This window comes from Hirundo rustica, chromosome 8 (assembly GCF_015227805.2).
Source record: "Hirundo rustica isolate bHirRus1 chromosome 8, bHirRus1.pri.v3, whole genome shotgun sequence".
In the NCBI taxonomy this organism is placed as follows: domain Eukaryota; kingdom Metazoa; phylum Chordata; class Aves; order Passeriformes; family Hirundinidae; genus Hirundo; species Hirundo rustica.
In genome coordinates, this window is record NC_053457.1 from 5989602 (window position 1) to 6008226 (window position 18625).

At 45.3% G+C, this 18625-nt stretch overlaps 1 protein-coding gene across 6 annotated transcripts in view; it reads left to right on the top strand.

The window, feature by feature from the left end:
• JMJD1C (jumonji domain containing 1C) overlaps positions 1-15387 on the top strand; it is a 158330-nt gene extending 142943 nt beyond the window's left edge. For 4 of the 6 annotated variants that reach the window (XM_040072009.2, XM_040072010.2, XM_058421670.1 and 1 more), the window contains 11 exons: positions 84-297; positions 2059-2273; positions 2548-2826; positions 3216-3384; positions 3795-3885; positions 4003-4133; positions 5231-5353; positions 6381-6520; positions 8720-8896; positions 14015-14146; positions 14481-15382. In XM_040072009.2, coding sequence (XP_039927943.1) covers positions 84-297; positions 2059-2273; positions 2548-2826; positions 3216-3384; positions 3795-3885; positions 4003-4133; positions 5231-5353; positions 6381-6520; positions 8720-8896; positions 14015-14146; positions 14481-14570 — 1761 coding nt within the window. In that variant the 3' untranslated portion in view covers positions 14571-15382. Of the gene's footprint in view, positions 1-83; positions 298-2058; positions 2274-2547; positions 2827-3215; positions 3385-3794; positions 3886-4002; positions 4134-5230; positions 5354-6380; positions 6521-8719; positions 8897-14014; positions 14147-14480 lie in introns of all 6 variants that reach the window. The other 2 variants (XM_040072008.2, XM_058421669.1) reach the window with 2 other exon arrangements.
• Positions 15388-18625: the final 3238 nt, after the last annotated feature.

Below are 18625 nucleotides of genomic sequence, written 5' to 3' on the forward strand. Positions count from 1 at the left end.
TATGTGGGAGTTAAATGCAGGCCACGTCTTTGAAATACCTTAAAGTGAAGCTATGTAGTTAAAAATAAATTTGTTCTTTACAGGTTTTGCAGAATGTCCTTAACCACAGTAATAAAATTTCTCTGTGTATGCCTGAGTCTCAACAGCAGAATACTCCTCAAAAGTCTGAGACAAATGGTAACGCAAGCCCAAGGAGTGATGTGAGCACAGACAGCAAGTTAACCCCGCCTGAATCCCAGTCCCCACTGCACTGGCTGGCTGATCTTGCAGAGCAAAAAGCCAGAGAAGAAAAAAAAGGTATGTGTTTGAAATTGTCACATCATGTCCCTGACTGTGGGGGCACTACTGCTATGCTGCAGATGACACTAAGCTGGGAGGGTGTGTGGATGTGTTGGAGGGTAGGAGAGCTCCGCAGAGAGACCTGGAACAGCTGGATGGATGGGAAGAGTCCAGTGGGATGGAGTTTAATAACTCCAAGTGCTGGGTCCTGCATTTTGGCCACAACAACCCCCTGCAATGCTTTAGGCTGGGGATGGTGTGGCTGGACAGTGCCCAGGCAGAAAGGGACCTGGGGGTGCTGGTGACAGCCATGGACAGGAGCCAGCAGAGTGTCCTGGTGGCCAAGAGGGCCACTGGCACTGGCCTGGATCAGGAATGGTGTGGCCAGCAGGGGCAGGGAGGTCATTCTTCACCTGTGCTCGGCACTGGTGAGGGCACACCTTGAGTGCTGTGTCCAGCTCTGTCCCCTCAGTTTAGGATGGACATTGAGTGCTGTGTCCAGCTCTGTCCCCTCAGTTTAGGATGGACATTGAGTGCTGTGTCCAGCTCTGTCCCCTCAGTTTAGGAAGGACATTGAGTGCTGTGTCCAGCTGTGTCCCCTCAGTTTAGGAAGGACACTGAGTGCTGTGCCCAGCTCTGTCCTCTCAGTTCAGGATGGACATTGAGTGCTGTGTCCAGCTGTGTCCCCTCAGTTTAGGCTGGACATTGAGTGCTGTGTCCAGCTCTGTCCCCTCAGTTTAGGATGGACACTGAGTGCTGTGTCCAGCTCTGTCCCCTCAGTTTAGGATGGACACTGAGTGCTGTGTCCAGCTCTGTCCCCTCAGTTCAGGATGGACATTGAGTGCTGTGTCCAGCTCTGTCCCCACAGTTTAGGATGGACATTGAGTGCTGTGTCCAGCTCTGTCCCCTCAGTTTAGGAAGGACATTGAGACCCTTGAGCGCATCCAGAGGAGGCAGTGAGGCTGGTGAGGGGCTTGGAACACAAACCCTGTGAGGAACGGCTGAGGGAGCTGGGGTTGTTCAGCCTGGAGAAAAGGAGACTCAGAGGTGACCTGATCACTCTCTACAACTCCCTGAAAGGTGGTTTTAGACAGCTCGGGGTTGGTCTCTTTCTCCAGGCAACAACAGACAGAAAGAGAGGACACAGTCTTAAGCTGCACCAAGGGAAATTTAGGTTGGATGTCAGGAAAAAGTTTTTCACAGAAAGAGTGATAAAATACGGGAATGATCTGCCCAAGGAGGTGGTGGTGTCACCATCCCTGGATGTGTTTAAACACTGGATGTTGGCACTCAGTGCCATGGTTTAGTTGATGTGGTGTTAGGGCATGGGTTGGACTTGATCTTAAAGGTCTCTTCCAACCCAGTGATTCTGTAATTGAATTAATAAAAAATGCTGTTTGCTGTTCACAAAAAAGACAAGACAGTTACTGATTCCAACCTTGAAGCTGCAATGCCTTTCCCTGGTGGCATCAGTCTGTCACCAGAAGGTCACTGGTGGAGTGCGTGTGTGCTGTGCAGGTGTTTCCAGCTACAGCGTCTGCCACTCGGGACAGGTCCTGGCTCAGCTGTGCATGTCTGAGATGCTGAGGAAGCCTTTGCTTGGTCACTGTTGGACTGTTTTGGGGGATGTAGTTCATCCCCTGGTATGGTTCCAGGTGAATGAAGCACCAGTGCTGCATAGTCTGTTACCGCCAGTAGGAAATGTGGGATACTGGTGCTGTTCCTGTGTGTGCACCATGATACACCAGCATAAACTTGCAATGATTATTTTTGTTTTAGAGAACAAAGAATGTCCTTCTGGAAAACATTCAAAGGAAGGGAAGGAGCAGGATAATTTGGAGTCCCCAAACTGTAAAAATTCCCCTCCTGCATCCCAGAACAACGAGCAGGGCTCGACCTTACGAGATCTGCTAACTACAACAGCGGGCAAACTGCGTCTGGGTTCGACGGATGCTGGCATTGCTTTTGCTCCGGTTTACTCCACAGGAACAGCAGTAAGTGTTTACAGGATGCACAGTTGTTCTCTTAGGATTTGAAAACCTCTCTCAGTCTGTTCTGGCAAGTTACAGTTAGAGCAGTTTGATAGCTGTATTGCTTTATAAATACTCATTCATGATTAAAACTTCATATGTGCACACACACATTAACGTTTTGTTTGTTTTTATACGTGTTGATAATTGATACAACATCAGAAATGTTCCTCTCTTTCAAAAGGAATTGCCTTAAGTTGCATTTACGTTGTTCAAGCATACATTTGTTCTCTAACAGAGTGGCAAGAGTGGAAGGACTATGCCAAACATTCTTGACGACATCATTGCTTCAGTAGTAGAAAACAAGATTCCACCAAACAGAGCACCAAAGATAAATGTAAAATCTGAAATAAAAGATGAGCCAAAGGATGATAAAAAATGTATTCAGGAAGACTGCAGTAAACGGTACAGCGATATCCAGTATTCGTGGATCTGCGACAAGCATGTTCTGTGGCTCAGAGACCATAAAAACAGCAACAACTGGAAGCTCTTCAAAGAGTGCTGGAAACAAGGCAGGGTAGGTGTTGAGCAGGTTGGTCCGTAAGGTGACGTCAGCGTGAGCTCTGGGGAGTTGTGTTTTAAAGGACAGAGATGCCTGACTCCATGTTTGAAGCTGGGGGCAAAAGCAGGTTGTCAGGCATAGCCCACACGTGAACCTTGTGTAGTTAAACTTGAGTGAACCAGTAATTGTAAATAAAACGTTTCTGTTGTGGAGTTTCAGGTTGCAAAAAGAGGTGACACCTTTGGAAGTGGGTACTGATAGAGGAAGAGTTAACAGCTCCGTAAGGCCAGGGTCTTCCGTGTGTGTTGCAGACATATTTGTATTCCAGTTCAGTTAAAGAATTTGTCTACTTGCATAAGGATAAGCACTGATTTTTAAAAATGATTTTGTTTTACTCTTTACAGCCCGTTTTGGTGTCTGGTATGCATAAGAAAATGAATTTCAGCCTGTGGAAAGCCGAGTCAATCAGTCTGGATTTTGGAAACCAGCAAGCCGATATCTTGAATTGCAAGGACAGCATCATTTCAAACACCAATGTCAAGGAGTTCTGGGATGGTTTTGAAGATGTTTCCAGTATGTTCCTTAAAATGTATTATGGTATTGATTCTGAGCATGATCGGTGTTAGAAACTGCAGTTAAAAATTATCATTACAGATCTTGAGGCTTTGAAGAAACTTTAGAAAGAAAGCTCTAGGTGATCTCTTTCCAGGGAATGTGGTGGAAACTTGCATTTTGTATCTCTGCAGAATTAAGGATACACTATTATTCTAGCCAAGTCTGACTGAGAAACCGGACAAATGTCCTTCTTACTTAACTAGCTGAGTTTAGTTTGTATCATTCTTGAGTCTTGAAATCAACTATCCCCTGTTAAGGAGTGAAATTTTTGATTCTTGGCAGGTTTAGAGTTAATGTTTATACTTTAGTTGAATAAAGTAAAATGCCTGCAGTATTTTAGTTTTTAGTTATTTCTGTGTTACTTACAGAACGACAGAAAGTAAAGAATGGAGAAACAGCTCTACTGAAACTGAAAGACTGGCCTTCTGGTGAAGATTTCAAGGCCATGATGCCAGCAAGGTATTTTGAGTTTAATATTAGATATTCTTAAATCAATCTTAATATTACTCTATTTTCTCTCTCTACCTAATGGCACAAATTCAGTTTATATATTCCTTTTTTTCTTTTCTCCTCCAGATATGAGGACTTACTGAAAAGTTTACCCTTGCCTGAATATTGTAGTCCAGAAGGGAAACTCAACTTGGCTTCTCATCTGCCAGGGTTTTTTGTCCGTCCGGATTTGGGGCCCAGGCTGTGCAGTGCCTATGGTGAGCTTGTCCCAGGGCTGCAGCAGTTACCTCTTCCCTTAAACTTGTAGATGGTCACACATCACAGTGCTGGACAGGAAGCTGAGCTTTCTTGAAGGATAATTGTTCACCAAATGTAGGGGAAGTACTGACTGATGGGTATTTAGCAATCTGTGCACCTGGGCCATGAGAGTCTTTGCTTCTCCATTTCTTTCCATCTTCTCTTACACTGTTACAGTCTTCTGAAGCATGGAAATGGTTAGCTGCTCTACACAGTGATAGATCCTGTCTTTAGTAACGCTGTGTGACAAAATACGTCATGAAATATCACTGTGTTCGTAATTCTGGTCATAAATTAATCTCATCATATTTCTCAGCATTTATTTTGTGTGCTGTACACTCAAAAACCTGTTTAGAAAAGGTTGATTCCCTCAGACACTTCCTGTCTGCTCCTTTGGCAAAGAATTTTGTTCAATTCTGTTTTACAAATTGTTGTAATAGGACAAGAAATGAGTAGTAATTTGTGACACAATGGCTTTGATTTTAAAAGTTCTTCAAATATCCTGTGAAAGAAGCATCTCACCAGTAGTGATTATGGCGTGGGTCTGAGAACTGCATCATTAATGCCACTCGGAGGTAATACTGCTCCAAGGCTTAGTGTTCCAGAATGTCCTTTTGACTTAATGTTCATTTCCACTTCTTAAAACTAAAGCTAATTTTCCTCTCTGGGCTTTATTTTGATTAAGAACTCTCTTACAGCCAGACATAAAAGTGACAGATTTGATAGCCCCGTGTATTCATTGTACTTGGACTGTGCCCTGAACAACCTGAAGGCTTGAAGGGGAATGGAACATAGTGGTCAGGAAATGTCTCTGACTTATTCTGCTGAAACATTTTGTTCTGACACAAATGCTGTGTAGGGACAGGTCCCTGGGCTGAGGGAGAATCTCAAGGACTCTGCTAGAAAGTAATATTTTCTTGTTTAGCAGGCGAACTGAACATTTTCATTTGTCTATCTCACTGATGCCAAGTACACTTGAGAAATTCCTTCTCCGTTGTTGCATGTTCTGATTTGAATGTGCAATACAAACAAATCTTCACTTTCTCTTGTAACACAGGTGTGGCTGCTACTAAAGACCATGACATAGGAACCACAAATCTCCATATTGAAGTTTCTGATGTCGTGAACATCCTTGTTTATGTTGGCATAGCCAGAGGAAATGGAGTACTTTCCAAATCAGGTAACGTGAAGCTCACTCACTGGAAGAGGTGCACGTGGACTGAATGTTCTGCCCTTCTAAAACTGACACTGTTCTTTGGAAGGCAATGAAAGGGATCCATAAGAACTTGCTTACAGCTGGGAGATTCTTTGTTTCGAGGGTTTGCACACACATTAGTTCTATATAAAATACACTGCAGTTCATGAATTATGAAATGGTATTTCAAACTCTTTCCACTTTTTTTGCCATTATGTATAACTGATGCCCCATTCCTGTGCTGGGACTGGCGTGGCTAATGGAAGGGCAGGGTGAAGGATTTTTTTTCTGGAAGCTGTGCTGGTTCTAACAGTTATGTCAGGATGATGTATTTGCCCAACCTTCTGTTTATGCTGCTCCTTCTGGATGCATTGTGCTTGCTCTATTGAATTTGGGCTGTAATGTAATTTTTCAGCACTGGAGACCTTAAATTGGTGTATGTTAGCCATCTCTATGGGGTTTATTGCTTATTGGAAACAGTCTTTAAATCACAGAAATAGTTTCGTTTCTTTGCCCTTTTCCTTTTGTCCCCTTACTCCATCATCAGCAAGTGTAGATTTGGGTGTGACTAGTAGAGCTGCAGTGAGATTTGTCTTCCATTTGCTTTGTTTTCACTTGTGTATGCACCGAGTTAATAGCAGCAAACTCGAGCATCCTGGGAGAGCTCTGGCTGCAGCAACAGCATGCTAAACACTGCTTGTGCTGACTGCAGGAAAACACCTTCTTCATCTTTCCATTTTTTGGTTCCAGCCCTGCCTGTTTATTTCAGGTAGGAGATTGTGTTCTGTTGAATTCAGGAAATGTGAAGAAGTTTAAAAATTCAAGGTATTTTTAAGGTGTCCACGTCATTCATGTTCTAGTAACACTGAACAGAAAGATCACCTGGTGGCTTCTGCTGTATTCAGCAAATTTTGATCTGCTCAGTCTCACACAAGAAATTTGAAAAGAAAGTACTTAGTTTCAATGTTTTTTCTCTTTCTCACATTTAAAGAATATTTTTGTTGAACCCTAGGAGTTCTGAAGAAGTTGGAAGAGGAAGATTTGGATGACCTTTTAAGGAAGAGGTTGAAAGATTCAAGTGAATTACCTGGTGCTTTATGGCACATTTACGCTGGCAAAGATGCTGACAAGATAAGAGAGTTTCTGCAAAAGGTTAGATTTATTGCACATCATTTATAAATATAACCTAAGTAATTGGTAAATCAAAGGGGGCTGGAAAAAACCAAAAACCGCACCTCAATGTTAGAGAAGAGAGGAAAGCAAAATTATTTCCTTTATAGCACATGAAATAATAGTTGACCTGCTGCACCACCAACAAATAAAATATATATCACATCTACTCACTTGTAAGAGTGACAGGTGGCCTGTAACTGAATGCTCAGGAGGCCATGGAAACCTACTCTTGCCCTGCTCTAACACAAAAAGTAACCCGTGGGATGACGTTTTTCTGTCAGTGATCCGTTACTATATTATTGCTGCTGAATTTTAGTGGATTTTCCCATGCCAAATCCCCTGGCCTCACCACCCAGTGGGCACTGATGTTTGCCAGGACTCTGTGACACCAGTCAGCTCAAGGAATGTGCCTGGGCCCTTGGTGCAGGGGGAGGCAGTGGGATAACGTCCCCAAGGGCAGCAAACTTCCCTGGCTGTGCTGCAGCTGATCCTGCAGCAGCACGTGAGCACTAAGTTAGAGGCACAGCAGAGGCTTCCAGGGTGTTACCTGGGATGAGTGTCTGTCCATGCATTAAATGCAGGGACACCGTCTGGGGAGCGCTTTTCTGTGCCTTGTCCTTGGCATGTTTTTGTGTTCTGGAAGGTGGCTTGGATAGATGACACAGAAATACCCAAGTATCACTGAAGTCTTTACTGTCTTCTTCTGTGAGGAGAGATCAGATGAGTTTTAACTGGCTGCAGCAAAGGGGTCCATGAACAAACTTGGGGCCAAAGGCCCTGCTGTGAGCAGGGAAAGCTGAAGAAATTCGGCAGTGAAGATTCCCTTGGACAATAAAGCAGTGTTTCTGTACCAGGGCAGCTGTCCTCCAGTCACTCAAACATTTGCTCTTTGGCAGGCTGAACTGTGGGGAAAAGTGAGCACTGGTAAATAAAACAAAGCTGATTCCACGAGATTATGAATTATACAGCGAGACTTTTTTGTTCATGTAAAAAGTAGATGCTCATATATGGGTTGGTGGCTTTTCAGTTCAAAAAAGAGAGTTGTGAACCAAGGAAACAGGTGGACATAGGATTCAGCATTTCCTCTCAGAGCACTTGTGAAACTATTGCGAATAGCTGTGAAACTGTTTGAGCAGCAGGTTTAAAACAGAAGCATTTAGGATGCTGTGTAAAGAAGTTTGTCATTTGCTATCACAGTTTGCCCCGGTATCCCAGATGAATTGTGTACCACTGTGTATTTTAGGAGAGGATATTTGGGAAATTCTGAATTGGAGATTAATCAGTGGGTAAGCATTGGGACTGCTTTGCTGCTGCTAAGATACAAAATCTCAGTGTCTTGTTAGAAGGGTGATAATACTCAAGGAGAGTTTCAAGCTCTGCATCACATAATTACATTTATTTAATAAATTAAAGCAAAAAATTATGTTTTTAATGAGATACTTGTTTCATGAGTCATGACAGGTGGATTAGGTCTGTGTTCTTTATATGTAATCAGTTTTTTCTTCTAGTGACTAGGATTGATTGAGTAGCAGTTGATTAAGAGTAATATTTGTTCCCCTGTGGCTCACATGATGAGAAATTGTTGTGCAATTCCATTTGCCAATGTCAGGAAGTATTTTTATGTGCTCATCATTTTTTTGAATACGTTCGTAGGATGGTAGGAAAGCAGCTTCTTATCCCAGCATGGCTGAGGTTGGAAGGGGCCCTTGAGGTCCCTTTTCCAGCCCTGAGCTCAAGCAGAGTCACCTGGAGCAGGTTTCCCAGGACTACAGCCCTTGGCTTTATTGGCTGCTTTTTTCCTGAGCTAAGGTAGTGATGCTGTGTGCCTGTGTCAAAATTGGAGGCTGCGTGCCCGAGGAACTGGCAGCATAGGCACTCCTGAGCTCAGGTTTTATCTTCTGGATGAAAGTCACACAGAGAGCGTGGTGCTTATTAATAGATTGCTGTGCTGTGCTGAGTTCTTTAAAGCTCTGCACTGTGGAGTGGGAGTGCTGCAGGTGTCTTCAGTCCAGTGAGACGTCCCTGCTCCTTTGGGGGTGTTTTGAATCGCTAGCCAGAGTTCTTGTTTGGCTGTTGGGAACTGAGGGAGGGTGGTGGCGAGGTGGGCATACGTATAATTTATCAGCAGGAGGTTCGGTTCTTTTGGAAATGATTGGGGATCTTTTCTGTAATTAACAGATAGCAAAGGAGCAAGGCCTAGAAGTTTTACCAGAGCATGATCCAATCCGTGATCAGAGTTGGTATGTGAACAAAAAACTTCGCCAAAGACTTTTTGAAGAATACGGAGTAAAAACCTGCACGGTTATTCAGTTCCTCGGTGATGCTATTATTCTACCGGCAGGAGCACTTCATCAGGTAAAGTACCTTAGGTTAAAGACATACAGGATTAAATTGCACATTTGCTGTAAAATAACTTTTTTCCAAAGACCACGGATACATCTGTGCTCAATTACATTTGATTTTTTTATTAGTATCTGTTAGCACGTGGGAATGTAAAACAAGGTACATCTGCTGGTGTAGCTGACTAACGTACTGCAAATTGAATGCCTTAAGTATTAGTTCATTTTTTGCTTTACACTTACAAATGAACAGACCATTGTTAACCGTTGTTTTCCACTTTCCACTTCTGTAGCAAATTTCTAAACAAACCGAGTTTAGTTATGGCAGAGTCAGGTTAGTAATTCTTTCCTTCTAAGCCAGAAGTTAATGTAATCGAGGAGGGGCTGGTAGAGCAACTTGAGCAGGTGAAAACACCTGGATGTCAGGTGTCATTGTTTTTGTCTTTAGCCATAAGGGAAGTTTAGTGGGTGTTCAGGTGTGTTCCTGTAAGAGATATTTGGTAGTTTTCCCATGCCACATTTAAGTTCCTTTTAACACAAAAGGTACCTCAATCACCAAGAGTCATCATTGTCTCTTCAGCAGCTTTTCTTACTGTGAGAAAGGGTGATAGCACCTGTGCAGCAGCTGAGCTGATTTAATCCGTAGTTGGGTAAGAAAAGTTGTGCCAGTGGGGCAGTTCTGGAGAAACAGGATGAATTTGTGTTATTCTGCCTCAGCTGCCCCCTGGCACAAAGGGTTTGTTACTGCCTTTAGGCCTTTTCTTTTTCCTCACAGGCTGTAAACTGCTGCTCCTTGGTGAAAAGAGGAAGCAAGCTCAGTTGTTTAGATGAGATTTTTAGGCCATTCTAGATTACTTTTTCCTGCTTCAGCAGGAAATGGAGCCTGCTGGCTTGCTGTCTTGCCAGCTGTCAGGCACCACTAATGAGGTCACTGACTGTGGAGGCATGAGGAGCATCCCCACCCTGCAGTTGGTTGTAACTGTTGGGAGGTTGAAGTTCTATCGCTGATCTCCCTGCGGGTTCAAGTGAGGCCAAGCCTTTCTGAAGAAGGTGCTGCTTGGTTTCCAATCTGCAGATCAGCTCCCAGCTGTGGCTCACCGTGTCCCTGTGGCCAGGGCAGTGGGGTTTTCTCTGTGAAAAGGGACTGGGGTGTAGTGGTGACAGGGGGTTATGTCCCTGCTCTGGCTGTGGCTCTGTTGGTGGGGCATTGAAAGCAGCTGGTGCTTCATCCAGACCAGGCTCTTCCTCATCTCACCGAGTTCCTGGGTGGGTTTGACAGGGTGGTACACAGCTCTGGATGCTCTGTGTGGGTTTGTTTTCTGGCACAGGAAAGAAAGAACCCAGGCAGCCCCAAACAGACCTTGGTGACCCAAATCTAGGGGGGTGTAGGTCGCCTTCCCCTGTACAATGACTCAGGGCTTGATGTTGTTTCACAAATGTGGAGGAACATCTGACACTGCTGCTGTTCTTGGCTCCTGTTAGGCTAAAGAAGTTGGCACTCCCAGAGTCATTTATTGCATTCTCCAGCAGCCGTACTCTGATCTCACAGAACAAGAGAGATACAGCCCAGACAGAAAAGTGGAAAGGGAACGCAGAGGAAGTACCAAATGTGCTGGGAAATCTGTTCTGTATAACATGTGCCATTATATAAAGGCATACAGAATATGAAACGTGAAGTAGTGGGACTGTTCCAGGCTCCCCTGTACTTCATATGTTTAAGGACCAAAAATAAGACCACTCTTATCTTTATCTCCTCGGCTTTAAACTGCAGATTGTGTTTGAAGTGGTAATGTTCTAGCTTCTGGCACCAAGGAGTTAATAACATGGTGTTTTTAAACCTTAGTGGGTGAAGCTGAGAACCTTTTCATCTTCAGTAAGAAGTTCCTGTGAATCTGCCACGTAGGAGGAAATAAAAGCATCGTGTTCTTTCATGTGTGTGCATAGCGCTCTCTGTAGAGATGCGTAAATACTGACCTTAGGGATCAGCACCAACACTTCAGAGATACAAAGCACATTTAAAAACTGAAAAATGAGTCTGCACAAGAATACATACCACGTTAAGTTTACACATTAAGCGTTTCAGATTTACATGCACATTATGAACCTTTCAATTATTAAAACTGGGTGAGAGTTGATGCTAAATTAGGTGGTAAATTAACATTTTTATTTGCTCATGAGTAATGTTGTGGAGCAGAAGGAATCAGACCGAGGGCTGGAGCTGGGGAGCCTGGCTGCCTGTGGTCACTGTGTAAGTGTAGTTCTGATGTTTCCATTCTGGAGCCAGTTAGGATTGTTGGCACAGTGCTGCTTCTGACGTGCTGGTGTAGAATTTACTGCCCTAACACGAAGGAGGTTGGTTGTGTGTGTTTCTTCTGTATATTGTTTTTCCACCCCTCCCCCGGTTCTGTGGATTCATGTCTGGCTTTTAAAGTTACTTATTCTTAACATTTGATGGCAGCATACAGCATTCCTCTCGCTTCCCAGCTTTCCCCCCCTCCGTGTGTGCTTGCAGACAGCAGTCACATCCTTCTTGTGCTGACTGCAGCAGGCAAAGTCACACTGCTCCCAGTGGGATGGGAGGGACAGACTCTCCTGTGAGCTGTGACGGGCAGGGCAGCCTTGGCAGTTCCTCTTGGAGAGGGAATTGCTCTCTGGGGAGGAGAATCCAGAAATAGATACAGCGTTGGACGGTCACCTCTGCGGCTCTGTGAGGGACATCTCCTTCCTTCCTGGCTGCCTGGGTTGGGAGCTCAGCAGTGCCCCTGCCTTGCTAATGCCTGCGCCTCGTTCCCTCTGTGGCACTTGTGTCAGGGAGCCCTGAGCGCTCCCTGGAGCTTCCCCAGCTACAAAAGGGGGTTGGTACTGTTCTTCCTGAAGATTCACTCTTTGTGCTGCTCCGCTGTGGGTTGTGCTGAATCACAGACATCTCCCGTGGCCTCCCCGGTTTTAACTTGCTAGCCCCAAACTGGTAAAATACTCTAACTAGAAATTCAACGCTAGAAATACCGGAGTCAGTGATTGAAATGTGGTGTTCGGGCACCCTGCAAAACTTGTTCATAGTGGAACAAGTTATTACAATGTTGTTTTTTATAGAGGGATTATCTTGATTTAACAGCAGGATTGTATATTGTAAAATAACATACTTGGAGATAACGCGACGTCCTGGCAGCGTTTGATAAGGATTGTAGGATAAAGGTCTGGGCGTGGCACACGCAGGGCTCGGAGCTGAGCCTTGCAGGAAGTGGCTGCTGCTGCCATCACGGTGGCCCTTTGTGCCCTGCCCGAGGCTGGGGCTGTGCCAGCCCTGCGGCCTCGCGGGCGCTGCCCCGAACGGCTGCAGCGCACGGGCTGGCTGTGAAGCCGTTCTCAGTTGGGCTGGAAGGGGCGCAGGCGTGGGAGTGCTGCACTCCTCGCCCCACAGACCTCAGGGGAATCGTTGCTAAACGTTTTTATGTGTGTCACTGCATCAGCTCGTGTTAGAAATATTATAAATAGAACCGCCTGGGGGCTGTCAGCGGGGCATTCCCATGCTAAGTACCAGACCAGCTGGGTGAAATCTGTCCCTGCAAACTTTCACACGGATAAGACAGGCCCTGGAAAGGAGGGAAAAGAAGGCTTAAGGCACAGCAGAATTAAAGGCCTGAGAGAAACAAATGTTCCCCGCTCTGCCATGGAGGGATAAGGGAGTCAGTAAAACCTTGTCTTAGTGAGGAGAAAGTGAATGAGTGGTGTGGGATTTGCATGGGCTGGCGAGGAAACCAAGGGCAGGTAGAGACTTGAAAGAGGTGTGAGAAGCCTGTGAGGGAGGGGAGGGGGCTGGAGCTGCCGGCTGCACAGGGCAGAGCTCTAGAAAATTCCCTGAGTGCCGGTGGGAGCCTCGTGGTGGCACTTCTGCAGCTGCTGCCTCAGCCCTGGGTTTCTGCTGTTCGCAGATTGTGTGGCATCAACAAACGCTCCTCGTGTCCAGAATTACTTCTGTTTTGATTAATTCTCAGGAGGGACCAGCAGTGCTCTGTCCTTGATGATGATGAGCCATCAAAAACCCCGTGTGCAACACGACTGCTGAGCTGGGGGTTACCTGCTGGGATCTCAGCTGTAGGGGGGAGCTGCTTTGTAAAATCAGACTTGGGCAGGGGTTTTGAAGTAGAAAGTAATTTTTAAATTAAGTCCTGTGTGCTCAGCTGTGTAGACCCCAGTGGTTTATTTGAATGTCAGGTACCATAATGGAAATTTTAGAGTATGCATTTAGAAACTCTAGATTAGGTTTCATTTTAAAATACGCAGATCTCCGTCAATGCCGAGCAGGGTGGGATGCGGTGTTTTCTGGGATGGCTGAGGCTCTGCCTCCCCACCCTCAGGTTCTGGGAATTCGAACCGATGTTACGCAGCTTCTGTGAGGAGTTGTTGGAATTCGGGGAAAAGAGGGTCGAATTACAAATTGCAGTGTAGTTTTTAAGGGTTTGGGGCGAAAACACAAGTGTTTCTGAAGGGAATGAACTGGAGTTGGTGGTTGGATCACAACGAGGAAGCACTTTTCCTTTCCCCTGTCCTCCAGGTATGACCTTGGTGGCAGGAGATGGTGTCTGTTCCTCAGTAGTAAGAAATGTTCCTCACGCCAGTAAGAAACGTTCAGAGAAAGAAGAAAGTGCCCTTTCCCCCCACTTCTGAGCCTCCCCCTTTCTCTGTTCACCATTGTTCCTTTCAAGTATTTCCACTGGCGGTTCGTTTTCCATGGATGTGCCGGCTTCCAGCGTGTATGTGCGCGGCCGGAGGAGCCAGGTCGAGCAGGGCAGGGCAGCTCCCAGGTGGCTCAGCAGCTCAGGGCCTGCGCAGTCGGGAGGCTGTGGCAGCAGCGGCAGCACCCGTGCAGCTGAGGGAAGAGCAGCACGTGAGCGTGGAATTAATGCCGGAGCCGACTGCGGGAAGCGCCGGCGCACAGGCAGCTGTGCAGAGTGCCCTTTGCCAGAAGCTCAGACAAGTCAAACACACGGAATTGCTCTCTACCCGTAAAGGTGCCCCTTAGTCCGAGAAGGCTGTGCTGAAGGGATCTCAGGACCCGCTCTTTCCTCGGGTACCTCTGCCGAAGAATAACCCCAAATACTAATTATCAGTCTCTTCTTGTTATTTGGAATAGGTGCAGAATTTTCACAGCTGCGTTCAAGTAACAGAAGACTTTGTGTCTCCAGAACATCTTGTACAGTCGTTTCACTTAACGCAGGAGCTGAGGCTGTCAAAGGAAGAAATCAATTACGATGATAAACTGCAGGTAGGAAATGAATGCCGCTCTGGAAGCGGCTGGGAAGGCAGGGCGTGTTTGGGCTCATTGAAATGCCGAGCAGTGCGTGGAGCTACTTCCTTGCTGCTGTTCACACAGAATAACAATGAGCAGCAGCAGGAATGCCAGGGCTGTAAATGACTCTCCCTTGAGCTGCTGGTTTTATTTCACATTACATTTTAAAATGTGTAGAAAGCTGTTCCTTTTGCACGGGCTTGATGAAGCCTTTCTTTTTTTCCATCCGCTGAGCTTAGGGCTCAGCCCTAAACTTTGCAGAGCTCCTCAGGTCGCAGGCCTCGCTAAAATCTGTCCCGTGTTCTTGCAGGTTAAAAACATCTTGTATCACGCAGTTAAAGAAATGGTGAGAGCTTTGAAGATTCACGAAGGTGAACTGGAAGATATGGATGAGAACTGAGCACGCTCTGCTCTTTGGAGGTAGCATCACCCAGAGGTTATTTCACCTGATCTATGAACGCTATACACACTAATTTAAGCTTCACAAACCATCAGTGCCAAGAAAACACGGTCATCCTATTTACTTGTTAATGACACTGCGACGGTCGAGCTTCGTATCACGGCCACTGTGATTCCGCGTTCCACTTGCAAACAGTTGAGCAGCGTTCTGCTGGTCTGTATTATATTGTACATGAAGTTTGTGAAATGTCAAAGATTTAAGATGATGTATTTATTTTTGGAAAAAAAAACGACAAAATTCTATGCTATATTGTTGATCAAATGTAAATGTGACTTGTACAGTTTGCTAAAATAATTCAGATCTTTTTCACTACATTGAGACAGTTACTGTGAGAGTAGGACACAAACACCAGCTATTGCCTGCATTTGGGATCTTGCTGAGTCCGCACAGCAGTCATGTCATAATCTGAAAATTACTGCCAAATAATTGTAAACTTTGTAAAATATAAAGTATATAAAGTAGATATTAAATACAGACACTTCAGTATTTTATTGAAGCTATTCAGTGTACAATTAAACGTTTTCAAAAGGTGTAATTTATTTAAAAATTGTCTCATTTTGGTAAAATTTATGTGAACTTTTAAAGCTTAAATATTAAACTTAATATGCTATGTAAATATATACATATATACATTCAATGATGTATTTTTTTAAAACATTGGCTTGCTTTAATTTGTTAAAAGTGCAAGTGTTACACATGCTTTGTACATTGAAGTTGAAAGGGGTTTTACATTTTCCATTAAAATGACTTTGTCAGACGTGGCGGTGTGGGTTGCTTTGTTCCGCGGGTGCCGGTGCTGCCCTCTGCGGGCCGCGGCCGGGACTGCGGGGAGGGGAAAGGCTTTGCTCGAGAATGCCTTTTGGAACAACTTGCCTTTAACAGTTCAGGTAATACTGCAGGTTAATGCGTGTTTTTAAAAATGCATTTTTGTTTTTTTTATTTAAAAACGATAAATGTTAGCAGTCAAGCAGAATTTGAGGTTTGGGAGTGAGTTTGAAAAGCTTCACCGGAAGTGTGCTTTAAGTTATTAAAACTATTCAAATACTTAGATGGATTAGCAAATGTTAGGCAGAACCAGTGGCAGTCTGGGCCCCACTGACAGCTGCCCCTGCCACCCTAAAGTGCTTAAGAGACCTGGGCAGGGATCCCTGGCACGTGCCTGTCAGCCTGAAGATGTTCTTCCCTCCTTAGGGGGAACTGGAAGAGTGACCGAACAGCGCCAGAAGTTGTTACAGTTCACAGGTACTCCAACTACTACTAAAAGACACCGAAAAAACTGTTTAATTACTTGGCATAGCACATTCTGCTTGCTCAGTATCTTAAGTTTCCTGGCTCTGTCACAGTGAAGCCAAGCTCCCTGGAGGAAATGAGAGTAGGAACTGGGGCTGGAGTTGTGCTTGTGGCTGTGAGCGTGACCTGAGGTGTGCACAGCTCGTGTCTGACACCAGACAGGACTCTGTGGGAAGGTGTTTTGTTTTCAGGTTACTTGTTCCCTCTTGACCATTTCCATGTTCCTTGAGGTGTTACTGGGCATGTTTTTCCCATCTTACTTTGCTAAAGACTCTTGGGGGGTTTTCTGCTCTCAACTATTTTAATACAGCCAGAAGTATTCAGTGAGATCAGCTGAAGCTGTTTTGAGTGCAGGAATGCTGTCAGCTGCTAGACCATGGATATGAAATACTGTGTGTCATCTTTTGCCACGTTCCTGTTGAGCACAGGCTCTTTGTCTGCTTTGCTCTCCATGAAGCTCCTCCTTTTCCTTTCTGTTCTTCGAAAGATCACAATTCAAGAGTCATCAAAACTGTGAGCCCTGCTTCCTCACACCCTTTCCCTCCTTTCCAGCTCCTTATCATCATCATCTCCATCCTCAGCACTGCTCTACAGTAAATGGCCACAGCACTTTTCCTGTTGTAACTGCAGAGGTACCGAATGAAGAGTAAGTTTTTAGCAAAGAATGAAGCAGGGCTGTGATGACCTCAAGTATTTCAGCACAGATGGCTGCTGTGTTAATGGTTTAGCAGAAACAAATTGCTGGAATTGCTGGCAGGGAAATGGTGGTCCCTGTTACGGAGGTCAGACATAGGGGTTTAGAACAGTCTGATTTGCAAATCTATTTATTCTGCTCCCCCAGCTTCATGCAAGTTGCTCAGATCTGTGTGTGTAGGCCAACCCCCATCTGATCAGCGCTACATTCTCATGCTCTCTGACCTTTTTGGTAGGTGGTAATTTTGTTTTTACCCTCTCCCGTGACATCCTGTCAAGCCGTCTCCTGCTCTCACAGCTGACGGCCTTCCCTGCCCTGTTCCTGTAACTGGGAATTTCCCTTCCTTCCTCCTTCCACAGCTCCCACTGCCTGTTCTGCTGCTTTCCAGAGCAGGATGTTTGTGCTCTCGCTCACATCCGTGCTGGATGAGCTGCCTCACCCTGTTGGGATTCCTGGAGCGGGGCTTTGCTGTGCTTTCCCCTCTTAACCCGAACTTTGCCTCCAGCAGTGTCAGCTCTGCCCTGTGCTTTGCTGGCCCGAGTGCCCCAGCAGAGAGCACACACTGCTCTGGGGGTCCTCACCACCTTCTTTTCTTCCCATCTCGGCAGGGTGGCCCAGGAAACTGCCCAAGGAGCAAATGCCCTGTGGCGTCAGCAGCGCACACAAACGAACCTCTGTGCTTTTTGTGTGTGTTCTCATCGGTTTTGAAAAGGAAGTCACCGTCTATAAATAGCTGGTAGGAAAATCTTGCCTCACAGCTAACTGAAGATGTGATTCACCTATGTGTTGTGTGCAAATAGTTGCATTTTAAACACGGGCCTTTCTAAAGGTAAGTGGTAGACTGACGGATTTTTGCTGTTATGTTCCAAAGTGAGCATTTCTGGTACCTTCCAACCATACCAAGGCTATATACTCTTGTCCCAGGTGCCTGTTTCTTCTCCCAGTCCCTGGGTCTGTGCTGCCTTAGTGAAAATAGAGAGTAGGGTTTAGTGGCTCTGAGGCAGGAAATCCTGTATTTTCACAGCTCTAAGGATTTCATGTTGTTTGATCTCATTAATACCTTGTCCTGCAGCAAATGGGCCTGAGGGAACACTTCACATGATTACAAGACAAAAACCCTGAGTAAGCTGAAGTTACTTCTGGTAAAACAAACATGAGAGAGAAAGGAGGTGGAGGAAAAGGTGGCCGTAGCTCTTGATTCTTTAGGGAACAGTGAACTTTTTATACAGTTGAACTTCACAGTCCTGATACTCAGACAGCAAGGTATGGCAAATAATGTCCAGCCTGTACCTGGCTTGTGGCAGCCACACCACTGCCCTGATTGCTTTGGAACAGTTTGATTTTGTTTTCTACTCTCCTTTTAGCCCAGCTCTGCCTTTGTCTGCACTGCTCTCCATGAAATTCCTTTTTCCTTTCCTGTCCTTTGAAAGATCACACCTCAAGAGTCATGATGATGTTAACTGTTGTGGCTGTATTTGCTTTTCTCCATGTACAGAGTCAGGTTGGAAGGGGTCTCAAAAGATCCAACCTTTTGTGGGAAAGGGAGTCTAGATGAGGTGTAGCTCAGGTCCCCAGGAACTGCAGATGGCTGAAGAGCTGCTGCTGAGAGGACAGTAGGAAGGAGTCCACTACCAGAGTTCCTGAACATGGAAGTGCTCTCAGAAGGAGTCACAAAATCCCTTTTTCCCCTTTTAATAAAAGCAAAATGTAAACCCAATACTTCTGTATTTTGGTTTTAGGCATCATTTTAAGTAGCAACTGATAGTGGAGAAGTCTGCACATTTTATTCTCAAGAGATTCCACACTGCTTCCCAGTTGTCTTTCTTTGGTTTCTCTTTCTGTGGTGATACATGCAGATCGGATAATTACAGTTTCTTTCGGCACAGCATATGTTGGCAATATTCAGCAGGGCCGGTATTTCTGTGTGCCAAGACAAGGGTGGTTTCTGTGGTTAAAGCAAAGTCTATGAATAGAAGTCAGCGTCTGGATGTGTGTTTAAAATCGGTTCTCG